Consider the following 19,512-nt stretch of genomic DNA (forward strand, 5'->3'; position numbering starts at 1 on the left):
CCAAATTTAATTATGTTATTAATATCTGTCAGGTATTCCACTTTATAAAAATTGTCTGTAAACGACTGACATATTGTAATTGTACACACATATATATATATATATATATATATATATATATATATATAAAAACGATATATAAAAAATAAATTTGTTTTGAAGTAATTTTTATTCTCTATCGCTTGCTCTCTCTTCTATAGTGCTTTCATAAATATGCTATAAAGCTAAAGTCACCTTACTTTTTTTTTTTTTTCCTTACTTATACAGTAATAAATTATCCCAATTTGGATTGGATATCTGAAGTGAACAAAAGAGACCTCTTTGGAAAATATGGTCTTAGGTGTATGTACCTGTTGGTAAACCCACCTAAAAAATGTTTTCCAGAAAAAGCTGCATACTGTTATTTAAACTGTAGGGGGCACTGCTCTGTCTCATATATATAAGACTCCTATTGCACACAGCATTCTCTCACAAGTTACATTCCCCGCTGCCTTTTACTGCTTTGCCTCAGCAGCTTTCCCCTGTCTCGTAATCTCCTTCTATCTGGCTTTCTCTTCTGTCCCTCTTCGTCACTGCTGCCTCTTCTCTGTCTATTCTCTCTACTTTAATCCTCTCATTTTTAAGTATTCACATTCACCTGCTCCCCTCCCCTCTTCTCTGCATCCTACCCACCTTCTTATCTCTCTTCTACAATTCCCTTTTTATTCTTAATCTTTTCTTTTCCTCACTGTTCTGTAATATATCATCCATTCACTTTTTTTTGGTGTTACAGTTTTCTGCCGTCTCTTACATTTTCTTTCTCATTTCTTTCTGAAATCTATTTTTACTCTTTTATTTTCCTGAAGTTTGGACAAGTTCTCACCTTTATTAATATTCAACCTTTTGTGCTTTATATTTATTTAACCTTCTTCTGTTTTTTTACTTTTATTACCTGATCCTGTATATTTTTTTTGCTTTTCTTTTTTTGCTACAACGCTGCATTGTGTGTCTCCTCAAAGACCACATATCCTGTTCTCTGGAGGGGCCACTTGCCTCCCCTCCACAAACTCCGGCACCATAGCTCCCCCCAGCCGTGGGTCCCCCCGTCCCTTGGCCCCATTTGGCCTTGGGAGGAAGACCTTGGTGGCAGTGGCAATTGGAGTAGTAATGGTGCTAATTTTGGTAATCCTCATTCCAGTATTGGTCAACTCTGTAGGCTCCGATGGCCACTATGAGATGTTGGGCACTTGCCGGATGGTATGTGACCCCTACCTTAGCAAAGCTGGGACAACAACCACAAGTAGCAGTATTCGAGCTGGCACTGGAGCTGAACCTTTAAGCGACAGAGGACAACCAGCCCCATCGACTTTAGTTCAAGGTCCTCAAGGAAAGGCTGGACGTCCGGGAAAGCCAGGACCTCCTGGAGAACCTGGGCTACCTGGCCCACCAGGTCCTGTAGGTCCACCAGGAGAACGGGGAGAACCAGGCAAACCTGGAACACCAGGACTGCCAGGAGGTGGAGTGACTGGTGCCATCAGTACGGCTACATATACCACAGTTCCACGTGTGGCCTTCTACGCTGGCTTGAAGAACCCCCATGAGGGCTACGAGATCCTCAAATTTGACGATGTGGTCACCAACCTTGGGAACAATTATGATGCTGCAAGCGGACGGTTCAGCTGTACAGTACCAGGCACCTACTTCTTCACCTACCATGTCCTGATGAGAGGTGGAGACGGCACCAGCATGTGGGCAGACCTCTGCAAAAACGGACAGGTGAGCATGCCAGTATTGGCACTTTTCAGATTTAACGTTGATACCTCTGATTTGTTTTAAGATTGCTTGGGTAGAACATTAAAAACTGAACAAAACCATGTTAACAAACTTGTCTGCTAATCTCGAGGCTGGACAACTTGTGACCCTCCATCTGCTAGGAACTACAATTTCAAGCAGACAATGACGATTATTATTATACATTGCATTGGGTTTATATTTATGCACATTGATGTATGTAACACTGCCTTACCTGAGCAGTAAAACATAAACATGTAAATAATTCAAAAATTCAAAATGTAAAATTTAGTATGTGTCTTTTGAGCCGGCGCTGTAGGCTCATATAAATGTAAATAGAAGTGTCACCTTCTGTTTTAATTAACAAAGAATTGTGTTAATTCAGATAGATAGATAGATAGATAGATAGATAGATAGATAGATAGATAGATAGATAGATAGATAGATAGATAGATAGATAGATAGATAGATAGATAGATAGATAGAATCTTTAAAAACAATATCTCGAAATAATCCCCCCCGGGATACTTTGATGTTTAACTATTGTATCCATGTTCATTCTACACTAAATTATCTAATCAGACTACAATGCAATACAAAGCCCATAATAATAGAATATTTATAATAGCCAATGCATGAAGCGTAAATTAAAAGTTAAATGCTTATCTGAATTGCTGTTATTCAACAAATATGTTACCACAAAGTCAAGAAAACACTACTAGGCAATGCAAAAAAAAAAAGCATTCATTTGCCGGGGGCAAAAATCAGGATCAAAAATTTCCAGGGACAGTCCTTCAAATCGAAGTCCCTACAAGTCAGAGACAGCTGGCAACTTTACAATTAGAAATTTGGCGTTTCTCCTTCACTTGCAAACTGCTAAAAATGATTTAACTGTTGAAACAACATCCGTCTACGTGATTGAAATGTAGCTTAATTAATTGTTGTTTAGAATAAAAAAGGACTGATTGAAAGCTAAAGTGGCAGCAGAACACAAAACAGGGGAGGAAAGGGGGGGGGGGGAGAATAGAGGGAAAGTGCTTATATTGTTTTTTTCTTTTTTTTTCGGAATTAGCATTGATCCTGGAACTGAACTTGTGTACAATCCCTTCTGGAGCGATGCCCTGATTGGCACTATCAGAATTAATTACCATGAAAGAGCCAGGCAGCCTGGAGGGAGAATGAGTAATGAAGATGAACTAAGGGGGCTTTGAACTTATACAGGGCAGTTGCATTGCAACCGTCACAATGCATTAAAGGGTCTTGTGTCCCAATAGTACATTATGTGCTGTGGTGCCTGTTAGCCTGCTAGTGCCACCTTAGCATCGAATCATGCAGATCTTTGAGGCACGCGAAGCGTGGTCACAATGGGTGGCTTATTAAATTAAGCGCCCAAGGGACAGTGGTTTTCTCTACTCCAGCGTTTACGTTTTAAATCACCCAGAGATAAAAGTGAGATAGCTTCAGTGGAGCAGAGAAAATGAGTTTACCCACAGGAAAAGAAAAACTAGCAGCCTGGAGCAAGGTAGACAGTTAGCACATGGTAGGAAAGAGAGTTTGCCTAGAGACAGGGGAAGAAGACCTGAGAAAGCAGAAAGAGCCAGCCAAGAATGCAGGAAAACCAGTGTGTATTATATGAAAGATATCAAGGTTTGAATAATGGATATGGGTAAGGCTAAGGTAGGCAAAACAACCTTCACTTTGAACAGAAGACATTCCAAAAAAAAAAGGCAAAATAAAGAAAAGAAAGACGGATGTACTAAAAGTCAATCCTCAAATATGAGTTTTTTTAAACTTTTCTTTTGAAGTGAGGATCATCCCAAAGCCAATAAATTGACATAACTTGGTTGACTTGGTCCAAGAGACAAAAGAATTATTTTTGTCTTTTAAGAAATTGGAAGAAAGTAAGACAAGTCAAAGAGACAACTATGCCTAGGAGAATAGCACTGCTTAGGCAAAGAGCCAGGACTGAAACACAAGACGTACAACAGTAGATGAAAGTCTTCTTCGGAGATAAAGTACTCGGTGAACAAGCATTGGATGAGAAGCAGGCCATAAGGAGTGAGAGAGAAAGAGACCAAAAAGGGACACATGAAAAGATAGATTGGGCTGGAGGTGAGGGGGAATAAGGCAATAAAACCTTTAAGACAAATGTTGATGGGGTCCAGAGGCAAAGTAAGCATAGTGGAAGTCATAAAGCTTATACAATAGACAATAAAAACACACCTTGTTGGATTAGAGAAACCTATGTGACAGCAGAAGTCAAGACTTTCAAATGAAGGGTTCCTTTACTGAAACTTTTGGCTTTTTGTTTATTGACTATAATAAATTTTATATAATTGTTTTTTAAAAAAAACCTGACAATGCTACTTGGATGGGAAAACTAAAAAATAATAAAATGAATAAAGCAGTAAAAAAATAGTAAGTAAGTATATGACAATTAAATTTTATGCTGCAAAGGCCAGCCCAAGTAAAGAAGGGTAAAAAAGAAAAATGTCCCGTGTTGTACTACTGGAAAGTCTATAGCAGGCATGTCCAACCTGCGGCCCGGGACCTCGGCAATGCGGCCCACTGACCCCTGACAATTTTATTTTTTTTGCTGGGGAGGAAGGAAGTCGGGTCAGGGGCACAGCCACAGCGGCTTCCAACTAACGGTAGGCAGAGCATGTGCAGTGTTTCTGACTCCTTCAAATCACTGAAGTGGTCATGGTGGTTACAATGTTCCTTTAATATCTCTCAGAACAAGTAAACCTCTGTATACTGATTCCATTTCATTTGATCATCCTCTAGTTGTATTAAATTAGTGTGGGGGGCGCGGCGGCATTTTATTACTTATATACCTTAATTATAGTAGATATTTTGTATGTGGCCCGAGAAAATTTCTCTATGCTCAATGTGGCCCAGAGAAACCAAAAGGTTGGACACCCGTGGTCTATAGGAAAGTCTCTAAAGGGAACTAATAGTCTTTCCTTCTTAGCAGCAAGAATAATGCAGAGATCTATATATAAAAAACTGTACCCAAAATCTCCCTTTCAGTTTCCAAAAAGTATTTACGCTAACAATGTAAGCTGTATAGCTAGTATTTTTATTTTTATAGTTTTGAATGAAGTGGGAAAGAATTAGAACACCTGACAAGTTTTAATTGCTGTCTGGATAGCTCGATTCCTATTCTTTATTTGTCCTGGTGACTATAGGCACTGAGACTTAAAGTGATAGGAAATCCAAATTTTAGAGTTGTTACTAAAACAGGAAGCAGGGAGAGATCTTCCAATGGGGACATTGGTTCTGGAAACTCCCTTCAGTTTGTAGTAATTTCCTCTTCCTTTCGGGTTGCATCTTCGGGACGGGAAGTGAAGGACGTTACCCCAATGAGGCCCACACAGCAAACAATAAACAGAGAGGTTAAAAACCCCTTCATACTTTAACCAAAGCTAAAAAAATATTTTTAAATTAGGTAGAATAATGCTAAAACCTCTGTCAGCTTTTTATTGTTGACTGTTTTACTTTTGCAGATTTCCCCTCACCTTCTGTCTACCTAGAACAGAAAGTAAGTTAGTCTCATAGAGACTTAAATAGCAGCAAAACCTGAAAGGGCCTCAAACTATCCCCCACCTTATCCAAAAAGTTTGGGGTATGGATACACTTTAAGTTTCTTGTTTTTTTTTTGTGGTTTAACATGAAGAATTCATATTCCAAATTCCTTGATAAACAAAAGGGGAACACTGTTATAACACCCAAGCTGGGAGTATAATGGAGGCAAATATCCTTGATTAGGACAGTATAATAATAGCCTGTGGTAAAAATCATGCAATATTCGTGAACAGGACAGCAGTCATAGGGCATCCCGAGCAAGATAATGTAACAAAGATAAACTTTCAGAGCACAACATAAGAATATGGTCCAGAGAAAGATGATCAGATGAGCCCAAAACAGGATTCTGTAAAATAGTCCAGAGTAGTTTACAGCAGTGTGGTCAATAGGACATACTGTAGGCCAGTGTAGGTTTTGGTGACAGCACTGGTAAACATTCTTGAGTTTAAATGCAGATAAAGCACAGATTAGGGCAGTGTAATATAATATAGAGTGGGACAGTTCATAATAGGGTAGTCTGGGATGGGCCACAGAAGTATATTATGTGATAGTCCAGCAAGACAGTGGTGGAGAGTCAGTTGTAGAAAAAATAAGATAAAGTCTAGACTGGGTTGGTGAATTACATCACAGGCTAAGACAGTGTGACATAGTCTAGATAGGGATAAGAGAAAATCCTATAAAACATTAGTCCACTTTGGGACAAGAAATGTCAGTCCTGTGTAGGACAGGAGAAACTGCAGACAAGTATGAAGCAAGAAAACCACTGTGGGGTCCTGTGTGAGACAAGAGTAATAGGAAGCAAAATGACCTTTGTGTGGTTGTATGGGGCAAGAGTAGTATAAAGCAAGGAGACCTCTGTGTAGGACAGGAGTAGTATGAAGCAAGTAGACCTATGTGTTGGGCAGGAATAGTATGAAGCAAGAAGACCTCTGTGTGGGACAGGAGTAGTATGAGGCAAGGAGACCTCTGTGTAGGACAGGAGTAGTATGAGGCAAGGAGACCTCTGTGTGGGACAGGAGTAGTATGAGGCAAGGAGACCTCTGTGTAGGACAGGAGTAGTATGAAGCAAGTAGACCTATGTGTTGGGCAGGAATAGTATGAAGCTAGGAGACCTCTGTGTGGGACAGGAGAAGTATGAAGCAAGAAGACCTCTGTGTAGGACAGAAGTAGTATGAGGCAAGGAGACCTTTGTGTGGGACAGGAGTAGTATGAAGCAAGGAGACCTCTGTGTAGGACAGAAGTAGTATGAAGCAAGGAGACCTCTATGTTGGACAGGAGTAGTATGAAGCAAGGAGACCTCTATGTTGGACAGGAGTAGTATGAAGCAAGGAGACCTCTGTGTTGGACAGGAGTAGTATGAAGCGAGGAGACCTCTGTGTAGGACAGGAGTAGTATGAAGCGAGGAGACCTCTGTGTAGGACAGGAGTAGTATGAAGCAAGGAGACCTCTGTGTAGGACAGGAGTAGTATGAAGCAAGGAGACCTCTATGTTGGACAGGAGTAGTATGAAGCAAGGAGACCTCTGTGTAGGACAGGAGTAGTATGAAGCAAGGAGACCTCTATGTTGGACAGGAGTAGTATGAAGCAAGGAGACCTCTGTGTAGGACAGGAGTAGTATGAAGCAAGGAAACCTCTGTGTGGGACAAGAGTAGTATGAAGTATGAAGACCTCTATGTGGTCCTGTGTTTTACAAGAGTATTATGAAGCAAGAAGTCCTCTGTGTAAGACAAGAGAAGTATGAAGCAAGAAGACCTCGGTGCGGGATAGGAGTAGATCATTGAAAAGAACATTAAAAATAAGATTTCACACCCAGAACAAAATAGGGCAAATAAGTCCAGAGGGCTTTAATTGGCTTGTTTAAATCCAGCCACCCAGAGGAACTGAAGCTTGGCCAACGCCAAAACTTGAGCTTCTGCTGGACCTTCAGAAACATTAAAAAACTACTATCCCAGGCAAATACCATTCAGAGGCAGACAGAACCACAAGGGAAGAGGTCAAATTCAAACAAGAACTAACAAATTACCAAGGCTGGTAGTTCTTTTGTAGAGAAAAGTACTTTATGAATGTATAAACCCCCTTGAATGGTATCAATTCCCCGTCCACATCTCTCATCTGTCTGACTGCCAGGCAAATGTATTGCTTTTACACTCACAATACACTGCGGTCTTCTCAGAAATGAAGCGGTAGTGACAAGCACATTGAGTAAAACAGCGCTGATTGTGTAATATGGGAAATCTATAAAAATCATGCAGTTGCAATGCGTAACATAATACAACAATGAAAGAGCAATATAAAATGTAATAGACCATACCTAAAGCTATTTAGCACAAAACATGCTCTGCTTTATAAATGATTTTTCCCTATCTTTTGGGGCTAAAGCAAAAAAAAATTGTCTCCCTGTGAAAATGACATTTAGAGATACTGAGAATAGATAGATAGATAGATAGATAGATAGATAGATAGATAGATAGATAGATAGATAGATAGATAGATAGATAGATAGATAGATAGATAGATAGATAGATAGATAGATAGATAGATAGATAGATAGATAGATAATAAAAATAAAGTTAGACATCGTAAGTTAGTTTTGTATTGTTGTAAAGTTCGGTGCATTTTTTTTTTTTTGGTTTCAAATAACATTTTTTTATTGGTCTATTATTACCTTTTTTGGAGAGTGTCCCAAAGCTGGATGCACATTTTAATGGCATTATACAATCTATTAAGTTAAGACACACATGGACAGAAATATGCTGGATCACGTAATAGCCACATATTCATAAAAAGTGAAACAGTGATGTAGTGAGTTGTCTGTAAAATATTAAAAAATTGTAATGTAAAATTAGAGCTAAACAGATTGCATAGGTGTCTTCACACCTTGCAATCTCCCCTTTTAGCCAATAATTCTTACATTTAGATTTTTGTAATATTCCACCCAACTTTAAGTTGTGCCATAAGATTGTAACATAAGGGGCCATATTAATGCATTTTTTTAAGTCAACTTTAAAAAATAGGTTATGGTAACAAATTACATTTTCATCTTTAAAGTGTTGCTTTGCTAAAATAATTTTATATATTCAGCTATATCTAGTGATACTATTTTTTAGTAGCATTCATCAGCCAATTTCATCCAGGGTTCTATGGAATCATAGTGTTCCTCCAGAGGCTGCTTAACCTGCAACTGATTGACCTCCTATTTGATAGTGGCTGCATTACAGGGTCAATGCCACTTAGCAGATCCAGCAGTACAATATCATTGATCTTTTTAGTTGTGTGTAGGGGTGGCATCCAATCATCACTAAAAGTGGGGCCATTTTACCGCCTAAACCCTGATACATTTTTAGAAGGAGTTCCCTGAGACTTGAAAATTATTTCAAGGGTTTCTATGGGGTAAAAAGTAAAATAAAATGGCAGAAAAATGTAGAAAAAAGCACAATTTAATACAGCAATGTCTTTCTTAAAAAACACTGAATGTATTTTTGCACAAAGCCAACATAAGTTCCTTAATCTGTCTTCACATTGGCTGCACTCTAGCTCTCAGACAGGGAACATGCTGACAGGAGGAGGGAGTAGAGTACTTCTCATCTCTTATTGTCTAATCAGAGGGCTGCAGATAGGGCATGCCACTGTAAAGAAAACAGTACATATGTGTATATATATATATATATATATATATATATATATATATACACACACATATATATATATATATATATATATATATATATATATATACACACAGTATAACACAGTATGTATATATATATATATATATATATATATATATATATATGTGTGTGTATATATACACACACACAGTATATATATATATATATATATGTATATATATATATATATATATATATATATATATACACAGTATGTGTAAATATATATTATATATATATATATATATAAAGTCAGTTTTTGGTTTAACTATTTGCTTAGAGTTCAGTTTTAATTAATAATAGTTAAACAGAATGGCTGTTAGTGTGATTGTGGTCACTTAACAGTGAGTATTAATGAATTAATGTTCAAAAAGTAATATGTCTTGTCTCATATATATATACAGTGCTGACAGGGCTAGGAGAATTCTATTGAGTGACAGGTGTGCTGTTCAATTGTAAGTGAAATCATTGTAATTGAATAGGACAAGGGATGAATTGCTTGCTCGGTACCCCAGCACTAACCGACTTCAACCTCCTGCCTAGCATCTAACCGTTCTTGGTGATACCCTCCGTTTTCCAGGCCTCCTGCTAATAACTCTTTAATTTATCCTGCTTGCTCCCTTGAGAAATACTTCCAATCCCATAAATGGTATTGTCAACAATGCAATAAGGAAGGAAAGCAGACAAGAAGGCCAGGAACTAATGAAAAGCAAGAGAGTCAAAGCAATCTCAGCACAGGGTTCAAATTCACTCCGCCAAACAGAGAAACACCAAAAAAAAATATTGAGTGTTTCCCTCATTTTGGTCAACCTTATAATTGGCGGCTCAGATGCCGACCATAAGACACCGGCATTGTAAGTCATTAGAAAAGGATGATCTCAAATAAAGGAAAAAAAAACACATAAAATTAATATTTATTTATTTACATGTTAATATATATATATATATATATATATATTATATATATATATATATATATATATATATATATATATATATATATCTTTCTTTAAAGATTTTGATAGGATAAGAAATTGAGATCACATTCTTTTTTTTATTTTTTTTTATGTTTGTTTTTTTTTTAACCATTTGAGAGATTTCCTATCACTTCTTGTCCTGTAGATCCAACAGGAATGAAGAAGTCTCTCTTCAGTTAAAGGGTAATTCTACTTTCATGGGGGAAAAAAAATAGCAAATAAAGAAAAAAACATTTAGCATATACAACTGCAACATAAATTATATTGTGATTGAATGTTATTAAAAATGACCTTTCCTTTACAATCTGGAGTCAATGTAATTTTCTGAAAATGCAATGCAATATGGCTACCTGGAGGTGTTCTGTACACAGAATGTATACTGACCACACCCCAGAAACATTTCCTGCTTGTGTGATTGGCTCACCGATTTTCCCAGAAATCTGCACTAAGATAAATGTCAGATTTCAGACATCCCCAGGAACAAAAATGTTATCGTTGGGGAGATACTTCCAAAAGCAACACGTCTAAAGGGATGCAGGCCCAGCAGATTTCCTCATTAGTGCTCTGCATGTGCACAGCTGATTGATAATTATAAAACCACTCCCATTAGCCCACTCAGCACAGAGGAACAAACAGGGATTTCTTCAGAATAACAAAAGGTAGGAATCTGCAACAAAGTTTGTAAAAATCCTTGTAATTTACAGAGATCACCCAGAGGGGAACGTTTTTGTCTTAACAAAAGTGGAGTTACGCTTTATGTAAATCCCCTCTTAAGTCCCCTATCAAAAAAGTGTGCATGCTTTAAGCTGTGCATACCTTGCACTGATTGGATGCATGATTCGTGCAATGTGTTGTACAATGCTTTGCCAGTGCTTGCTTTTTTTCTTTTCTTTTTAACGTTATTAAATTTGACAGTGTATATACAGTTACTCTATGCATTACAGTGCGTTGTGATGCGTTATAATGCGTCACAATGTGCTGCACATACAGTAACACAGTTAGTCGGCACACATGAATGTAGCACATTGGTGTGAAGTGAAGCTACAGGAGATATGGCAGACTGCCCTGTATATGTGTTGAGTCTGCATTCGGCAATACGTTGGGCAATGTTTGAACAAGCCCTTAGACAATTGTCACTGGAACCAGCATTACTATTGGAGGATTTCCAGGCTATTTCTGTTCTGGTGACAACATTTTTTGGTTGGATCTTTTTGTTGATAGATCTAAAAGGGATAGTACATTGGTACATGTATGGTTGACTCTGTGTACTATGTAGTACAAAGACATACCTACACAATCCATTTCAATTAACAAAGTCAGGTAGGCCTTTTCTTAAAGTGGGGCTCCAGCCCCCCCACCCAAAAATTAAAAGCCAGCAGCTACACATACTGTAGCTGCTGCCTTTTTTTGGGGGATCCCAAGCCAATTTTTTTAATCGGCTCTCAGGTGTTGCCACCGCCATTTCTTGTAGGGGAAACGGGCAGTGAAGCCTTGCAGATTCACAGCTGGGGTCCCTACTGCGCATGTGCGAAGCGCGCTGAGCTTTAGGAATGGCCCAGGGGTGGGGGAAGGAGGAGGGGGGCCATACTTCCGGGGGACCTCGCACCAAGGGTGTGGGAAAGGGTACCCCCCAGAAAGGTGCCAAATGTGGCAGCGGAGAGAGGGGGAGAAAGCAAACAAGCAGAGCTTCCCCTTTTGGGTGGAGCTTCGCTTTAAGAAGGTTTTACAATCAAACTGTGTAGTAGGTCGTCACCTTAAGCCCTGGTTCACACCAGTGCGATTCGTCATGCGATTTGACAGTTCAAAATCACACCCCATTGCCAGCAATGGAACCGTTTGAATCGTTGCAACTTTGAAAAAGGTTCCTGCACTATTTTTTTTTGGACTTCGTTGAGACTTGCAGAGATGTCTGTTAAATAAAGTTGCAAGCCGCAATGAAATCAGAGGTGCAAATCACACTGACCTGTGGCTTTGAAATTGTGCTAAAATAACGAGATTTCAAAGTCGCACTGGTATGAACCAGGGCTAAAGCAGAACCAAAGTCTGCAGATACTTACTTTCAGGGCTTTTTTTCTCAGAGAATAGGTGCAGGAGCTCCTCCCTTCTGAGTCACCCCTTGACTCTGCCCCTACCCACCTCCAAGCACCGTACCTTGGTTCCACCCCTTACCCACCTCCCAGTACCACCCTTTTTAGAGAATACAGAACCAAGTATCATTTTGTGGTGCTAACTATTTTGTATGGAATTTGTAAATGATAACAAGAAAGGCAGTAAAATAGATCTAGCGACAATGGAGACCCCAGCGACAATAGATACACCCCAGCAACAATTGCCTCCCAACAGCCAGCATCAATAGAACCTCCAGCAGCCAGCAACATTAGACCTCTTCCTCAGCAGTAGAGCCCTCTCAGCAACAATTGACCCCCTGCAACATAAGACCCACCCCCCAGCAGCAATAGATCCCCCACCAGCAACAATAAACCTCCCCAGCAACAATAGACCCTCCTGCAAAAATAGATTCCCCTCCAGCAACATAAGATTCCCCAGTAGCCAGCATCAATAGACCCACCGGCAACCAGCAACAAAGACCCCTCCCTCAACAGTAGATACCTCCCAGCAACAACTGACCCCTCAGCAACACAAAACCCACCCCAGCAACAATAGATCCCCCCTGAGCAACAGAAGACCTCCCCAGCAACAATAGACCCACTTCCTTCACAAAAATAGACCCCCTACAGCAATAATAGATCCCCAGCAGTCAGCATCAATAGACCCTCCAGCACACCCCAGCACCCCTTGCCATTACATACATTTAGTTCTGGAGGTTGCGGAACTGCGTTCCCCTATTGCGCCTGCAAAAAAAAAAAAGCCCTGCTTACTTCCTTTCCAATGATCTGTTGTTGCAAGCTCCCCTGCCAGCACAACATATTTTCTTCATAAGTGCTTAATCGGCCATTTTGATTGGCCATTTGGCCAATGCACATGCAGGAGTTCATTCATCTCTGCACCAAGGCACCATGCCAAGAATGTACGCAGCTCAGTGTACATTTTAAAGAAGACTGCAAACAGGCAGGTACATTTATTTTATTGTAGAAGAGACATAGCTTGCCTCTTCTGGAATAAAGAGCCTCTCTGTTCGCAATTTTCAATTGCTTACCTGAGGCCTCATGCACACGGAGCTTAAAAAAAAAGCAGGCACACAGGCATTCAGCATTTATTTATGCCTGTAAAAGCTTCTCTGTGTTAGTCTATGTGGCAATGCATATAGGAATTTACAGGCTTATGTGAAAAGGAGCATTTAGGGGCAGAAAAAAAAACACACCGAAGGTTCATCCTAGGAGGAGCTTTTGAGCAGAAAAAATATGCATAGGTGGATAAACACGTCTGAACGTGCATAAATGTACACATACTATACAGTATGTGCATAAATGGGTTCCATAAGTTCTTACACTGGGCCTACTATTCCCCTGCTAGATTGTCAAGAATTTACCCCACCAGAACAGCAGTCTTCCCTAAATATGGTTCAGACAATGAGGACTTCTTTCGCGTTGTATGGTCCTGCCCACGTTTGCAAGACTTCTGGAATGGAGTGGTGAATGACATTAACCTTATTGGGAAACTAAAGGTCCCGTTTGATCCTATACCCCTATTGCTAGGTATCTGGGACACATTACAAGCCCCTCAGTCCAAAAAACTGATTGTCTTCTATGCAGCCTTTTATGCTAGAAAGGCGATCCGCTTTCAGTGGAACCAGCCTCAACCACCAACTATACAGCTATGGAAGTCTTTAGTGAATGCAGCTTTACCTTTATTTAAAATGACGTATGTGGGATGTAATTGCCCGAAAAAATTTGATAAGATTTGGACTGCAGGGGTAAGGCGAGTCAATTGACTCTAGGGTTCGGAATACCCCCCCCCCCCCACTTTCTTCTTCTTTCTGCTTTTATGGTGTTTTTTTTTTTAGTGTATATGTGATATATGTATCGCTCATCTGCTTCCCCACTGGTCATACCCCCCTTTTTTACCCTATCATGGGTGTACCTTTTAGTGATCAACCGATATCAGTTTTTCGTTCCCGATACCGATACCAATATTTTGGCCAATGCATATCGGTATCGGCCGATATTTTTGTACGTTTAAATTATTTTTTTTTTTTCTTGACAGATACTCTTGTGGAGGGATCTGGGGGGTCTAAAGGACCCCAAACCCCTTCTCTGCACTTAAAAGCATTCAAAACGCTAAGTTTGGCTGTTTTGAATTCTGTCATTTTTTTAAATCTGGCGCCAGTACCCGGAAGTGATGTCATGACATCACTTCCGGGTTCTTGCATGGAGACCCGATCAGTGCTGAATGCGGCTTTGATCGGGTCTTTGACAGCCATGCATTCTCAGCCGCATCGGTTGTCATTACAAGACAGCCGACCGTCGGCTATGGACGCCGGTACCGGGGCGATGCCTCTAGCTGCAGGCATCACTCTGGTACAAGCACTTTCCCCAAATATCGGCAATATCAGTAACCTCCGGGGCCGATTCCGATATATTGGGGAAAGTGCATATTGGCCCTCGATATATCGGCTTTGCCGATAATCGGTCGATCCCTAGTACCTTTATCCCTCGCATGCCTCGTCCTTCCCATCCTTTGCCCCCCTCCCTTGTTTCCTGCTCAAGATATCCCTATTGTTCATTGAGTCCCGTAACTTGACTAGCTTTTAGTTCTGTGATATGGTTTGCTGGCCAATTTTTGGATGTTGGTTTATACTATGCTGTAGTTCTCACCAATCTGAAATGAATGTACCACTGCTGTTTTTTTGTTTTGGAAACTTAACCGACTGCTCACCACAGATATACTGCGGCAGGGTGGCTCGGCTCTGCAAAATCACGTAGATCTACGTGATTTTGTGCATGCAGCACCGGAGCCACGCTCCCGCTGTGTTTAGACACAGCAGGAGACGGGCCGCGGGAGGAGCAGCGGTGATAGCCACCGGCCTCCCGCGATCCTCAGAGAAACTAACAGAAGACCCGCCTGCTTATGTAAACAAAGCAAGTGAGTCTTCTGTCAGACAGACAGGGAGAGATCGGGAGTTTCAGAAACCCCGATCCCCCCCCCCCCCCCACACAGTGAGTAAGCACCAACAGGCATACATTAACCCCTTTGATCACCCCCAACTTTAACTCCTTCCCTGCCAGTGTCATTTATACAGTAACAGTGCATATTATTTAGCATTGATTATTGTAGTAATGTCACTGGTCCCCAAAAAGTGTCAAAAATGTCAGTTAGGGGTCTGATCAGTTCGCCGCAATGTCGCAGTCCCGCTAAAAATAGCTGATCGCCGCCATTACTAATAAAAACAAAAAAATAAATAAAAAGTCCAAAAATCTATCCCATAGTTTGTAAATGCTATAACTTTTGCGCAAACCAATTAAAATACACTTTTTTAAGATTTTTTTTTACCAAAAATATGTATCAGAATACAAATTGGCCTAAACTGATTTGATTTTTTAAATTTTTTTTTATTGGGAATGTTTTATAGCAGAAAGTAAAAAATATTGTGTTTTTTCAAAACTGTCGCTCTTTGTTTGTTTATAGCGCAAAATCTGTAAACCGCAGAGGTGATCAAATACCACCAGAAGAAAGCTCTGTGGGAAATAAAGGACATCAATTGTATTTGGGTACAGCGTCGCACGACCGCGCAATTTTTTGTTAAAGTAACGCAGTGCCAAATCGCAAAAAATGGCCTGGTCATTAATGGGGTAAAACCTTCCGGAGCTGAAGTGGTTAAATAAACTTTATGTTAAAAAAAATAAAAAATAAATGTGTTCCAATGGGCAGAATAAATTAATATTCTGGCCAGTAAAATGCATTCATGCTCATACGCCATATGTACATAAACACTCGTAAATGCACACATAAATGCTCATAAACAATCATACATATTGTAACATTAGAGTTGTTTTTCTCTGCCAAGTTCTCTGTTTTTCTGTTTTTTTCTCTGCCCAAAAATCTGCTTATTTTCATAAGCCTCTATGCATTAGGCCTTAATTCCATTTTAGGGGTCCCATGTTTCGACTAGGCCTCGCGGCAATCCAACCGTATTTAGGCAAGCCACACCCACTTCACCAAGCTCCACATGGCTTTTTTGGGAAGCTTGACATCAGAACTATCTTAGTAAGAAGGAGATAGAAGGGTGTGATGGTCATTTTTTTGCTCATTTGGAATCGATCCCAACTTTATGACAAGCGTTAAAAGATTTCCTTTGTAATTATTCACGATAAAAGAAATCTTTTATTCTTTTCATTTTAATTTTCATGGATAAGTTCAGCTAAGACCATGGTGATTAGTATGGATAAGCAGATAAGATGAAAGAGTGAAATGCATTAAATGTACATTCTATGCTTGGTTTCCAGGAAAAATCTGTGAGCTGCTATTGACACAAGTGATGGAGTTATTTTATAGATGACCCAATGAATGCAGAAAATGGGAATTCATCCAGTTCACAGTATCTCAATGTTGGCACATGTTTGAAAGGCCTGCTTCCAATAAGGCCAGGGCTGGAAATCACATTTCTTTTAACCACAGGGCTCTTTTCCGTTTCAAGTGATTGGGGACCCAAACGTGTGATTTGGGAAACATTGTATCCACACAGACACAGTCATTGGAGGGGAATTCCTTCCTCCAGGACATGTTCCTGCAAGCTTTCATGGTTCAGAGGGTTGGCCTCTTCCAGTTCCCCCGAAAGACACAACACCCGGACCCTAGATCCCAGGTCCTCCTGGGCAGAGTCCGCAGGTTTGCGATCCTTTACACACTTTTAGGCCCCTTTCACACATACAATCTGTTCAGTTCATCAGTTCAGTATCAGTTTTTCATCCGTTTATCATCCATTTTTCATCAGTTTTTCGTCCGTTTTTAGTCTGTTTTCATACATTTTTCATTAATTTTTCCATCCGTTTTTCATCCATTTTACATCCACTACCAATGCAAAAACGGATGAAAAACGGACCGTTTACATCCGTTTTTCGTCCGATCCATTTTTTTGACGGATGAAAAATAGGGCATTCATCCGTTCCAAAAAACGGACATTGACGGAAGCGGGTGAAAACGGATGTTAACGGATGATCATCCGCTGTCATCCGTTTTTACATAGAGATGCATTGATGTCCGTTTTTCATCCGTCAACGGACCAATGTGTGAAAGGGGCCTTATCCTTTCCTAAGATCCAGGGCTGACACCAGGCAAAACACCCTTTGCTGCAGAGACAGAGCCAACTTCAAACTTTGTTACTCCATATCGCTGTTGAGTACCTTTCTGACTTAATTTTCCCAGTTCAAAAATAAAAGAATGTCCAGTTGGGTTTAGTTAGAAATTAACTCCAGAAGAAGGATAAACTTAAAAGTCTTACCAGTAACAATCCAATCAGAAACCTTTCCAACACAGTGGTACAACAAGGTCCATCCTGTCCATTCTGTCCATTCCTGTGACAAGGATTATTATGATGGGGGGGCACCCCTCTGGTGGGTGTCACCTGGGTGCGATCCACACCCCCCCCATAGCAACGCCACTACACTTCTGACTTACTGTACATAGCTCTGCACTGTGTCCCTATATGGAGACTGCCATCTTAATAGATGCTGGGCTCTGCTTCCTCATTGCAGAGCCTCCAGCAAGGAGAACAGTGAGCAGCACAGTAGTGGCATCACCAAATCTCACTCCAAATCTCCTAAAACTGGTGGTCATAGGCAGCATTGCCTTAAATCAGCCTTTTTCAACCAGGGTGCCCAGGCAAACTGCCTTAAAATTGATCTAAAATTGTATACAAACCAGCAGGTGGATCAAGCCTACCCTTTAGTTACACAAAGCCATGCACCATTACGACTAGACACTGGCATCCTAACAACCAATGACATCATCAGCTGAGAAGGAGGATGTCTGTTACCTCCACAGCATCCTTGTTTGACCCTTCTCTGCCTCTCTCCCTCAGCACTGGGGTCATATTAGCTGACTGATGGAAATTGAGGGAGAAGAGAAACATTGGAATACTAGTTAGTACCAGTGTGCAAAAATGTATTTGCTTTGGAAGAATAAATCACCTCTAACGTTGGGTGTCCTACGTGTAGATTTTGCTGCAGTGTGTAAACATATTAGAATAGTTTTTTACATTTTAGAATGGGGTGCCTTGAGACTGTTCACAGATTTAAAGGGTGCCTTGATATTTTCTATTTTAAAGGGTGCCTTGACTGAAAAAAGGTTGAGAAACACTGCGTTAGATCTCACAATGCAGATTAACTGTAGTCACCGAAGTGCCTAGGTACAATCACATACCAGGAAGTGCACTGCTTTTTTTCAGGGGTACTGCTTAGGCACAATTGGCATTTTTTAGACTTGCCTCTAACATACCAAATCTTTACTTTTTTTAGTTCAGGTCCATTTTCAGTATGTGAAGTGCCAATAGAATGTTCAGGCTACGTTATCCAACAGTACCTCCTTCATATACCTTTAGCCGTTTTGAGGAACAACTCAGAGCTCTGAAGTCTGGAGTACAGTAGGGCTGAGCGAAAAGGGCACAAATGGGGCACAATCCTCCTCTATCTTTGGTTTGGCCTGGTCCTGCTTAAATGTTTTATCTTCCTTTGGCATATTTGTTCTTACAATAAGCCATTTAAAAATAAAATAAAGGTTAGAGTGGTTAGACCTTCATGACCACCACCACTGAATAATATAAAACTACACAAACGTCCTTTAACCCAGTAACGGCAAAGTTAACACTTATTCTAGTTCACGTAGACTGTGATGGAAAAGTATGACCTCCGCTATGGCTGATTACCACATTTACCAATTGCTAATAAATGGCTCCAATTTTGTAACAATGAATGGCGCAATTTCAATCTCTGACAGAACGTAGTCTTATCAGATCTCTGGTCTGTGTCCCGCATGGTTCCTCAGACGACTAGGCCTCCTGGCCAACGACGTTTAATTAATCAACCCGATTTCTGTCAAAAGGCAATGATCCAGTCATTTTATTAAAAAATATTATTATACAGAATGGGATCTGGGCTGGAAATGCCATATTGAATGGGCATTGGGCGTGAATACGAGCAGAGGATCAGCATTATTCCAGAGTCTTCTTGAAGACAAAGCTTCATTTTCCGTTCCATTTCCATTATACAATATTTCATGAAGCATAACCTGGACAAGAAAGCCTATTATTATTGTTATAGGACACTGAGGCTTATTTTGGTCTAATCCATGTAGAACATCTTAATCTTATATACATTTTTGTATGCTGCACTCGGTACAATCATTATTTAACCACTTCTGGACCGGAAGGTTCTACCCCCTAATGACCAGCCCATTTTTTGCGATTCGGCACTGCGTTAATTTAACAGACAATTGCGCGGTCGTGTGACGCTGTGTACCCTAATAAAATTTATGTCCTTTTTTTTCCCCACAAATAGAGCTTTCTTTTGGTGGTATTTGATTACCCGTGCAATTTTTATTTTTTGCACTATAAAT

The 19,512-nt window shown here is 40.1% G+C and overlaps 1 protein-coding gene across 1 annotated transcript in view; it reads left to right on the forward strand.

Annotated features, from left to right (window-relative positions):
• Positions 1–480: 480 nt before the first annotated feature.
• Positions 481–19,512, forward strand: part of C1QL1 (complement C1q like 1) — a 151,515-nt gene continuing 132,483 nt past the window's right edge. The window contains exon 1 of the mRNA XM_082271256.1: positions 481–1,755. Coding sequence (XP_082127382.1) covers positions 1,147–1,755 — 609 coding nt within the window. The 5' untranslated portion in view covers positions 481–1,146. The remainder of the gene's footprint in view (positions 1,756–19,512) is intronic.

Source organism: Pelophylax lessonae (genome assembly GCF_965119305.1).
Source record: "Pelophylax lessonae genome assembly, chromosome: 11".
NCBI lineage: Eukaryota > Metazoa > Chordata > Amphibia > Anura > Ranidae > Pelophylax > Pelophylax lessonae.